Genomic DNA, 12,638 nt, shown 5'->3' with positions numbered 1-12,638 from the left:
TTAGAATACATGTTCATGACGATTTATTTCGCAATTAGTCAAAGATGGTCGACTGGCAGGCATCTTGTTTTGTTTTTTTATGCGGTATCTTGGACGTGCTCTGTCAGTTTTCATTCAAATTTGGCACATACATGTATTTTATACATGTTAGGATGCATGTCCATGACAATTTGTTTCAAAATCTGGTCAAGGATGGCCGATTGACAGCCATCTGACTTTTTGGCCTTACTACTATATTTCCACAATTTATGTACCATTTTCATTCGTATTTGGCACATACATCATATATATCAGTGTGTTTCATAATCAGATCAAAGATGGCCGAATAATGGCTGTTTTTATTTTTGACCATATTACTACTACATGGAACACGTGTTTTGATGTAAATAAACAATCTGTATGCGCCACTTGGAACTCAAGTTTCAAGAACACGCTCGCGACAACCCCTCCGCTTTAATATGACGAGCACAAAGAGAACTTTTAAAAATTTAACAGGGACTGTGTCATTTTCAATGACTTTTTGTGTTTAACTGCTAAAACCCAAACTGAAGACAAGTCTTAACATCCGGTGCCAGTGTTTTTACATTGGTTTCCATGCTGATAGTATTTTATACCATTTCAACATTTCGCTTTTGATACACGTATTATTGATATCTGAGTCATTCTTACGGACCTGTACATGACATCCCAGTGTTTCCCAATTTGTAGGCTCTGTGCATATGTAATTATTAACAGATGATAATCCCAATACTAATGTCTTAAATTTATTTCAGAAGACCTTTACCGTCAACGCCTACAGGTGTGCTAAGTCATTCATTGAATACTGCCACAAGTAGTACTGATAACAAACTCGGCAGTGATGCTGAAATAGATGGTGCTGATGAAACAGATAATCTAAACTGTCCATATACAAATCATCATCCCAAACCTGCTGCGGTAAGTTTACATTATTGCCACCAGAGGGCAGTATTATCATACTGGTTTGTTGTGTGTCTGCATGATTTATGAACATGCAACACACATTTATGATTTACCTACAACTACTTCAACTGATGATATTACAAGTTTAATCCCAAGTATCAGATAGAGCCAGCTGTAGAACTGTCGGTAAATCACTGAAGTGTGCATACCATGGAACTAAATTTTCTTTGCTTCTGCTCAGTGAAATCTTTGACACTTCTCTAAGGTTATGGTAAAAAATATAACAAATGTAGTTTTATTGTCCACTTTTTGGTGAATATAACAATGACCCATACACAAAAACACACACACAAAAATGGTCAAATCCGCTGATGATTAGCATTAATTGAACATAGAACTAAATAAGAATAAAAATATTATATGAGGAACATAATCACTCAAATAAAAATCTGTGTCTGGAGGCAACTGATCATGAAAGCTGATTTTAGCAAAATGCTTATGCCAGTTCAAATCCTCTCTGGTGATAACTCACACATGAGGTACTGCATTTATGTAGTATATTTCATCATCACAGGAAGCTGAATATTCTTTATTTACTGGCCTCTGGGTTGTACTAGTTGAAAGTAACCAGCAGCAAGATTACCCTAAAAACATGTTTCATTCAATACCCATTGAGTGAGACGTATGCAACATTTTCCAGAGTGAAACCAAATGGCCACCCGAGTACATATAACCATTGAACAATGCTATGTATATAACCAGATAGGTATCTAGGTGTACCTGTTTTTGGCACTCAAATTTCAGTGTTAATCCTTTAAATCATTCAACTTTAAAACAATACCCCTGACTAAATTATAATTCACTATGAGAAACATAAAAATAGCAGCGATAAATTTCATTACTGTTTTGTGTTCTAAATGTTAACTATTTGGTGCATCAGTTTTGGACCAATTGGACATCATTTCCCATTACATTCATGGAAACTTAAGCAGACAATGTGTTAATACAATAAATATTGTGTTTACTTCTCAGGTATGTACATTTGGTGCACGGTTGATGGGTAGAGGATGTTACGTGTTTAATAGGAAATCTGATTATGTCAGATCTTCGTTAATGTCATTGGTGGAAAGACATCTACATCCCCCACCATTCAAGTAAGTAACCACTGGGGCGCATTTTAACGGGAGCTACCACCATAACCACTGAGTTATAAATAATACAAGAAGTTACATAGAACCTTGGTTGTTACTTATGGGGTATAAAAATGCTAGTACATGGTGAGATCCATCAGTGTTACAGTGGTATAGTTTCACACAAGTATCTGAGATGATAGCAGTACCATCAATGTTTCTATCTTCTTTTGTTTGAATGGATTCTATTCAAGATTTTTACATCTATAGGGTTTTCCTTCTTGTCATTTTGATTTTATGGATCTAATTCAAAAAGGCTGACGAACAGCCATTATGTTAAAATGAGGTTGCATGGTAAAACCAGCATGGGTTCAATTCTGTTCACACTTATTCCCATACATAGTACATCAGTTCATTATGATTACCAAACTATTTTATAAAACTTGAAATGTTTATAATTGGGATTGTCAAAATCAACTTCTTTACTATGTCTTGGTTTCGTTAACTTGCAGAAAAATGTGTATTTCCAGTCTTAAAACTTCAACACTAGGTAGCCCTGTGACACAAGCAGTTCCAGTGGATAAAGGTTTACCAACCTATTCAACTGCCATAAGTGCTATGAGTGGGAACTTTACACCAATAATGGCAAATGGACCATTGAACAAAACACAAAACAGTTCCAAGAAATCAAAGTCTAATAGTAAACAAGGAAAATCTAAAGACGGATTAAGTGCTTCCATGTCGAAGAGTAAATCACGGCGGAAGAGTGGCAGTAACAGCACAATCAGCCAGGCAAGTGTGATGCCAGGCTTGACCACTACGAGTAACAGTCTAGCGCCATTGACAATACCTCTTCAAAGTGGAAGTGGCAGTGGATTCAACATAAATACTGCTACCTACCCAGAAATGGGACAAAATGCTATCTTATCAAGCAGTACAGGAAATCTTATAAAAGACTTAAGTATTGTTGTTACAAATATAGATGCAAATGTTAACAATGGATTAACTCCAGGTCAAGTTATTAACGGAGTGAATACTGGAAGTCCACATGTGCTTGCCACCAACACAGGACAAATTGTGACTTCAAACATTGGACAACTGGCTGCAGTGAATAATGCACAGGCTCGTCTACAGTTTCATACTACTGTTCCCATAACTACTACTGCACAACTAGCAAACTTAAGTAGTGCTAACTTCCATGCCAGTATTGGCTCAAGTATGCAAGGAAATGTTATATGCACCATGGGTGACATGAAACAAAGTAGTGTACCTGTGGCTAAAGCTGCCAATGCAAACAAAACAAATGCAAGGTCTCGGAACAAAAGTGGGAAGCAGAGTAATACAACACGGATACATGCTGCTCGTCAGGGCTCTATGGCTAGTTCAAATCTGAACAGGACAGATAGTTCATTTGACACTACAAGCAGTGGACCCCCTTCTGCACAACCTAGTCCTGGTTCAATGTCAATGACACCAAGCCCTAACTTTCGACCTGTAAGTATATTACAGTAACTAGTTACTTGTATATAACATACTGTAAATTGTAATCAGTGTTTTCACTACTGTAAAACCAAGAGAGCCACTCAGCCACTCTATAGTTCCACTCCTTTTCCAGTAAAAGAATTAATTTTTGTTCACTCCTAACACCATTTTTACCTTGTCCGTATAATCATAGATGTGAGGGTCAAGGTATATGAGAGGAATGTCTGTTCTTGTTATAAAACGTTTTCTTGTGGTTAATAATTTCAAACTTAGATATTATATCAATAACTTCTTAAAACTGGCTATTTCAATTGCTTTGATATTTTATTTGTAGACTCATTGGATGAACCTCACTCAGATTTGTGAATAAATCCTAATTTTAGTAAATATTTATGTCAATTTTGATAAAAAATTACTTTTTATTGAAAATAATCTGTTTGTGGACCTCTCTGATGTGTTGGTTTTCATGATGATGATTTTAGTTCTCATATTTCAGTGGATATTTTTTGGTAATTTCTGGCGTCTTTTTGAAAACCACCAAGTGAATTCTATATGTTGGTACCTTACATGCACATGGATCACTGTCAGATTGATTTGGTTCATTCATCTATCAGAATGTCAAGTTAGTGTCAATAACTACAGTTTTTTCATTACCGGTATTTATGTTATCTTCAAAATGGCTAGACAGATTGATTTGATATTTCTTTCTTATTATGTGTCTGAAACAGTGGAGCTATATCTACAGTCAGGCTGCTCATTTTACAAGGGACATGAGATTAATGCAGTACATGTGGTATTAATTGCGGAACAGTTGGCTAGGATTTTGTTTCACTTTGGCATGTAAAGAAAATATCATGCATCATTAGTTTGTATCCATCAATCCATCAATTTGTTATTCAATATTGATCCTCAATGGGCAAGGGTGTAATAGTTTCACTATGTTATAGATTTATTTTCAGTGTCAACAGGTGATGTGGTATACATGTATTATTCTGCTGTTATCTGGGTAGTTAAAAAATGAAATTTCAATGAATTTGATACATTGTTGCACAAGGATAATCCACAGTAAAAATATGTACATACTAATTACCTAATTTAAATGACAATAAATAGTTATTTTGATTTTTCAGATATATTTCAAGAACCTCTTGTGAATTCTTAATGAAATTAACTTCATAAAGAGTTCAGAGTTGTTTGCGGTTGGTTTGATTATTTGCATGCAGTACATAATAATGATTTCTTGAAGCACTTTATGATGAATTTCAAAACAAAATATGGTCTTCTATAAACACGATTATTTTTTGCTATTATTGTTCTGCTCTAAGAAAATTTACTTGTATGTGGGAATCAATTTCAATTGATCTCATTTGCATATTTAATTACTTCTTTTCTCCTGAACTATTTAGCATACCATTCCATGTATGTGTTGTATATTGATAAAGCACTGTACATGTATGTATCAGAGACATTGATTTTATGTGTTTTTTCATGTAGGGTTCAATAAGTCCACAGATCTCTGTCCAGTCACCTCTACCGAATGGTATCATACCATCACCATCAGCAATCAATCTGAAAGTAAATCATTTTCCAACAGTAACTATCAGCCCCAGCAGAAACAGTACTCCATCTCCTATCACTATTACAAGTTCTACTGAGGCTTCACCTAATAACAGTGGACATTTTAATTCATCAATGTTCACTCAAACTGGTAAGTTGGTCAGTACACCAACTTTTTGACAGCAAACATATGATCACACAAACAACTATCTGCTAGTTTGACTTTCAAATTGGTTAGTTTTAATATTTTTAATATATATATCTTTCAGGTAAATCATCATCTGCTGCAAGAGCCAACACAAACTTCCAGAAACAGATTTATAAACAGCATCAGTCGTTGACATCCCAGCAGTCTCCAATGCCACAACTACAGACACAGCATCATCAGCTTGCTAATATAGTTGCAGCTAGTCAAATATTTCCCAACATGCAACAGTTACAGCCGAATCTACTGAAACAGGAGTCTGGCAAAGCACCACCATCATTGACTATTCAGCCTGTGGCAATCCGATTACCAATACAGCAGAGCCAACCAATTACAATACCACAGCCCTCTAGCCAGCCAAAGACAATAGAGTCTCATCAACTCTTACTGAGACAGAGTGATGAAACAATGTAGTGGCTGTACGCATGTGTTTTTAACATAGGCCAATTTATTCTATTTTATTCTATTAAATATGCTGCGTTTTTTTGTGAATAATGGTCTGAGAAAGCAGCATACAGAAATTCTATTTTAATACTTCTATACCTACGATGCCTATTGTATTTATTGTCCTTAAAGGCAAATTATGTATATCTATGTATTGAATAACTATGCCCAAAGCACTGTGTGTATTTTGCTTTCAAACTCAGGGAATACAAACATTGTGAGCTTTGAAGCACATCTTCAATCAATAGGCCCCTACTCAGAAGTAAGATGCAATTGAGTTAGTGATGAACATAGACTGTCTGTGAACCCATGCACAGTACAACTTGTGAGTTTGTCGCCCTCTATCTATCTTGATAAGATATGTTTGAAGCTAGGCTCAAGCTGGCTACAAATGTCATCAACTGATTCTACCTACTTATAGCTTTACCATTATAACAAAGAGGTACTGAAGAGTTTTAAATGAAAGATTTGTTTCCACAAAGGGGTTGCTAATTGTGCCACAAAATGATATAGTAAAGACAGTTACAAGGAAATAATTCAGTCATCTCCTTGAGGAAATAAAGTTGGAAGGAAATCTTATTTTACAGGGATATTTACTAATATATATGTTACATACATTGTTAATGTTTTCATTTCAACGTAGCACTGATTTTTAGTAGTGAGAGAAAGAGCTGCTCATTAAAAAAATCACATGACTAATTTGAGCCAATCAGAATTTAATGGTCACATATCTTGTGTATGATTGGTCTATCTGTGGTCACATGAGCATTAATAGTTGATGCAACTGTGGCCTACTGTGGTAATAATATTGACAAATTTGACTATACTTATCTTGCTTGTCATATTGTTTTTGATATTTTAAAAAGTTATAAACATTTTTGTTGTGAACTCAACATGCCATAGTTGTATCATATATATATATATTACTGAAGTATTTCAATATTGCACATGTTTTGTATTTATAGCGCTTAGTTTGAGAGAAAACACTCACATTATGGCTTCCTGTAGAACCTTTTTATACAGACAAGAGATATTCATTCATAGGTTTTTAGTATTTATTTTTGTCATGCCCGGACTTAAGAGAATAACAATAAGAATTTGTACACATTGCCTCATATCAAATTCAAAATATATATATAAAAAAACTGTGCAAAATTTAAACCAAAAAAATGTAAGTAAATTTTGAGCAAGATTTCCTTCTTGTTTGGTCTATGTAAATTAGTTTTTCACCACTGGATGCATTTCTAGTGTCACAGGATTGCAATGGTTTCTTAACTGTGACTGAAGGGCTATGTATACTTGGTGATGAAGATGGAAATGCAAGTACTCCCTAACTTGGGTTTTTTAAAGCTTTGAAGAGTACTTAACTCCATGAACATTTTAAATATAATTGCTGAGAGGAATTGGTTGACAACTTTAATGTTGAGGGATGTACATGTCCTCTATGTTGATGCACTGAAGGACGCACATTTCCGTCTAGTAGGTTTTTTTTGGATGCTAATTATTCAGAATTTCTTGTAGAGATTTCATAACTTCAATAATATTAATATTAAAAACTATTTTGTGAACAGTCAATACTTGTACATACTGGTATGTATTTTTTTTTGCCGATGAAAGAACTGTTTGCTACATAGGATAAATAATGGAGTTAACTTATGTTTATTTTTTATTTATTTTAGAGAAGAATATAAGGTATTAAAAAGAAATGAAACTGTGATCTTGGGAAAACAACTAATTCTTGAACTGTGAATATTTAATTGATCCTTTTTCTTGTTCCCATGCATGCAATAATAATCATATTGTATCAATTCTGCTCAATTCATTTATAAAAAATAAAGCCTGAAAATTAGGTATCATATAACTCAACAAAAGAAAAGTACACTCTGTAACAGAAATAATGCATGGCAAAGGCTTGCACTGATGGAATGTGCTGAAAAATTTAAATTTATGTGCTACTTCTGATTGATGAAAGTGGATATTATTCTGTACTTATAGCACAAGTTCTGGGAGTCCTCTGACACAAATCCCCATTGATGAAACAATTGTGAACACTAGCTGGTCTACCTAATATATCGAGACACAATTAGTTGACATTGATTTGTATAGTTAACCACTAAACAGACTGAGGTTGATTTGTCTTTTGTTGTAATTCATCTTTTAATGTCCTTGCATGTTTTGTAGAGTAACACTAAGACATGGTTTTCATTCATGCATTTGTCTTTTACTGTAATACAGTGTAACAGACACTGGTGTTGTATTCCAAAACATGCAGTAAAGGGGCTTAATAGAGTGTGTATATATCGGTTACCTTCGCTTAACTATTAGGGAAGTATAATCATCTAACATTTCTGTGGTGCCAAGCAGATAAGACAATGATCAAAACAATAACTCTCTCTCTATCATGGGAATAGCATAATTAAGTTATGGAGTTGTTTACTACCAAGTTGAGATGATTTATATTGTTGATTCTTAGGTCATTACAAATTAATGGGAGATGTGCAAGTACAGATATCACCTTAACCACATCTCCCAACTGTTTTGATAATCATAATTACCTCAACTGGTAAGTATATAGCTTCATTCCATAAGTATTACAATTATTCTTATAAGTTTTATAATTTTATATTATCCTCGTAGATTTCAAACAGCGGTTGTTTTGAATTTATTCACATTGGTGAAGTTGCTTGGTGACTCAGTTTTTGTATACGTACCAAATTTAATACAAATGTGATTATTTTTCCTTAAATAGATTCCTGAATAATATAACATTTCAAATTATGTTTGTATGACCGATGAAGCAATTATTTTGTCTCTAAAATTGATCAGTGTAACACCTACATCATTGTGCTGGAGACCTTACACTTTTTTTTTACAACACCATTTCCTTTATACTTTTGATAATTATTTTCATATTAATGTTGACCACAGTGTTGAATTAGAAAAATAACATTTGTCACAAACCGCCACCACAGTTTCTATAAAACCAACACTAAACCAGTGCAGATTTTACTGTTTGATGCTTACCAAACTTTCTACATTAGAAGTTCATGAACGGGTTAATGCAAGTTGGTGTGCTTGAAATACCCGCCAAAACATTTGTTGTGACTTGCACATGCAAAAAAAATGGCATACAGAAAGTATGGTATGGTGGCAGTCAGGACCTGCAAGTAGAATACTGAATTTTGTCTATTATAGAGAAACACATGCCCTGACATGTGTGTATCTAATGAAACAAATATTATATCACTTTTCTTGGTTATCAATATTGTAGATGAAAATAACATACGACTTCTACCTTCCCTGTGCAAGTTGTCTCCAAATGTCATCTATGTCTGCCAGGTGAGGTGGTATTTTCCTGTCCATCTAAACTGAAATAACATTTACATATGGTTTTCTCTTGCAGGATTAATTCCTTTAGTCATTTTATTTCTTACAATTATCTGTTCATCTTGTTAATTAAAAGGTAAAATGAAAAGTACAAGAATGTCTAAAATCATGTTTCACTTTTTAGTCAGATGAGAAAAATATGCTTCATGCCTTTCGTCTTTCCTGTGTACATTTTTTGTTGTACTGAGAATTAATTGCAATGCATATGATGGTGTGTGGGAGTGTAAACTGAACACGCTGCCTCACCTAGCTTAATGCTGGCATAGCTGGTTCACCTTTAGCCCAGTCTTTTTTTATTATAAATATTGCTTTATTCGCATTCCTTTGGAGATAAACCTGCATTCTTTTAGATTTTCCTGTTTTTTCACTTGTTATGATGCTGATAATGAACACAAGGTTTTAACCCTTATCCTGCCAGTCTCCATGTAAATTTTACATTGACTTGACCTAATAAGGGTTACTCCTTCCATAACAGTGTCCAGGTCAGACACAGCATATATGCTCCATGCAATGTGGACAACATCACAGTATTTATTTTCAAATTGTGAACTTTTAGAGCAAATGAAATTTTTTTCTGTTTAGAAAAACATCTTTTGTAGTGTGATTTTAGTAGTGTGAGAGCAGACAGACATCTGTTTAATCTTTTCTTACAGAATTTCTTCATTTACAGACTGAGATTTGATTTCATTCCATTTTAGATTGTTTTAATATAGTTGTGTTATGAGGTGCCAATGTTTGCTATATATACTATTATAATCTTAGTTGGGCCGAGATTAAACATTCTAGTTTTAATACGGGGTGAGGGTTATTATTGAAAGTAGTCAGAGTGTGGTATGAATATAGGCTGAGGCAGATGTTGAACTCCATTATTGTATCCACATCAAATCCTTAGTCCATTGTTGGCAATATCAACAAAATGGCATTTTTGTAACAAAAAAAGCCTCTTGTAAATAAAGTAATTAATTTATACATTTAAGTAAAACTGTTTTCATGATGAGCTGTTGTGTTCTTTTCTTGTGTTCCACTGGATGGACTGTATAATTGAGGGGTTAACATATTTGAATAAAGACTCGTTTTCCATTTGGAATGGGTTCACATGTCAATGCTAACAATTGTCCACCAAGTATGTAGTATTGAAACACTACTCAGCCATCAAAACACTGAGTGATCAAGGTCCATTCGTAGTACCGGTAATTTCTTGTTTTGAGCATAGTTGTTTCTTCTAGTAACCATGGTTTGAGCAAGATATAAGGGGAAGATGCGCAATTGAAATTTACTGGCAAGATTTTTGTTTCACAATTCATTAAATTAAAAATGGCAGATTTGTTCTTTCTCATATCTCAGACCAATTACAAGTACAAAAACAACTACAACATTAAAGTTGTAGTGTCTATTTAGGAACTATTTGACACGTTTGCTAGTCTGAAATGTACAATTCAAATATCACTGCTAATCAGTGAACCCAAATGCTTGTGAACATTTCACCCTCCTATTTGGTGTGTATTTGACCAACAATTAACATTTGTTCCAACACTAATTGAAACAAGAATTCCCCCATTTTTTTCCCCCCTCAGAATTTTAGACTATCAAATATTATCTATAGTATCCCAAACTATAAATGCTCTCAAAGCAGTTGTAGAGTTTCAAGTCAGAAATTTACTGGCAGTCACATTTGTGATAAATCCTCTGAATGTACAGTATCATGTAACCATACATGTACTTCGTTTTGATTCAATCTTTCATCTACAGCACATTAAAGCGTGATATACATTGCTATGAATCCCATAGCAAACAGGACGCGGCACAACGACTGCCACCCTTTAACCACATGATGGCAATACTACCAAACAAAACATTTTAATTATCCCGGTCTTACTTTTTGATCAGTGCTGAGACTAGGCTAACCACCTGACGTGTTCTGGTTATACACGTATATTGATAATTTAAATATTCCTTATAGTAAATGAAGGTCTTGGTGTCAAAACTTTTTCTTGTGGTTGCGATAACTCAGTTTCTGACTCCTGTGCGCGAAGCACACAATGGGAGTCTTTGCATTTAGTGCGTCTGTATGCATGTGTGTAAAGAGCCACTTACATAGATAATCTGGGCTGATATGCAGATTTGATGAACTTTTGGTTGAAACCATGCATAATGATTATACAATTTTTGGCTACTAATAACATTTCAATGAAACTTTGTACATGGATGTCATAGTTAAAGTCTGCACATTAAATACCTAATTTGCGGCTTTTCTGCTGATATTCCAAGTACTTATTCTGTTTCAATGAACTTGGTACATAGATGCTCTAGGACTATGCACAGACCCGATTAGTTTTGATTATAAATCTGTGCACATTAATCAACTAATTTGCATAATTAGACAAATTTCTGTTTTTACACTTGTATCCGATGGAGTACTAATCTAACCACTTCAGTAAAACTTGGTAATTGATAGACTGACATTGCACAGACCTTATTAATTGCCAAGCTTCTTCTTTGAAAGGCTAATTTTTAATTATCTTTAATACGTCTCAGCACACCGGAGTTCTTTCTAGGCGTTCTTAGATTTAAAAAAAAAAAAAAACTGCCTATAAAGATGCAAGTTTAAACAAGAGACCTGACCGTTGATTTGGCTCTGTTTTTAGCAGAGCCTTGCAAGAGCATGCATAATTACATAAACATCATAGTGGGGAGACATGACCATGACTTTGTTTAAATTCTATTATAAATGTTTATCTGATAAGCATGAATTTAATAGTACCCAAGTAGAGAATTCATCAACTCTGGTTGAAATGTTCAGCTGTGAATTAGTGTTCCCTAAATGTAACAAAAGGACTAAGCTCACACTAAAAGACTAATAAGAAGTCAAAAATGACTACAAAATTTGCTTAAATTAGAGACATAAAGCATTTTTTTAAAGGTAGAAACCTAGTCATAATTTTTGACAAACTTGGTCATAAATCGCATGACAATGTTCATTAGTTTATTATGTACAATCATGAAACTAACGTCTCATGGTACAATGAAATAGCATTATTTTGTGTGTTACAGTTGTGCTTTTTGAGAAACGTGTTCTAATATTTCTTGAAAATTGCTATTTTTAGAACAATTCCATAGAACACAATGTTAAAGAAAAATTGCATTTTTTGACACTTTTTAAAACCCAGATTTTTTAAATAATTCAGAACAAAAAGTACTCCATTAACAATAAACAGGCTAGATTTTGAGATATTGCATAATATCTCTGCCATAGGAACCTATGGTAAAAGTGTTAGTGTCAAAATAGCGACTTTCCACTAAAATACAACCATCAATTTCTCCAAAAAAAAAGGCTGGTGACCCCGCCAACTTTTTTTAGATCAATAACCATAAGTAGAATTTATTGCAAAATGAATAAATTCTGGGTTTTTTAATTTATGAGTAGGCTTCTACCTTAATCAAAAAATATGTAAAGTTGAAGATATAGCATTCTAGAAGTTGAAAATAAAATTGTTGCCAGACTGACAATCACT

The 12,638-nt window shown here is 33.9% G+C and overlaps 1 protein-coding gene across 1 annotated transcript in view; it reads left to right on the top strand.

Annotated features, from left to right (window-relative positions):
* Window positions 1-10,213, top strand: part of LOC102807102 (uncharacterized) — a 98,302-nt gene extending 88,089 nt beyond the window's left edge. The window contains exons 9-13 of the mRNA XM_006815922.3: window positions 774-936; window positions 1,954-2,075; window positions 2,564-3,545; window positions 5,028-5,241; window positions 5,360-10,213. Coding sequence (XP_006815985.2) covers window positions 774-936; window positions 1,954-2,075; window positions 2,564-3,545; window positions 5,028-5,241; window positions 5,360-5,709 — 1,831 coding nt within the window. The 3' untranslated portion in view covers window positions 5,710-10,213. The remainder of the gene's footprint in view (window positions 1-773; window positions 937-1,953; window positions 2,076-2,563; window positions 3,546-5,027; window positions 5,242-5,359) is intronic.
* The last annotated feature ends 2,425 nt before the right edge of the window (window positions 10,214-12,638 follow it).

Source organism: Saccoglossus kowalevskii, chromosome 3 (genome assembly GCF_978046115.1).
Source record: "Saccoglossus kowalevskii chromosome 3, keSacKowa6.1, whole genome shotgun sequence".
Lineage (NCBI taxonomy): Eukaryota > Metazoa > Hemichordata > Enteropneusta > Harrimaniidae > Saccoglossus > Saccoglossus kowalevskii.
The sequence above is the reverse complement of the archived record's forward strand: the minus strand, read 5'-3'. Positions and strand labels throughout refer to the sequence as shown.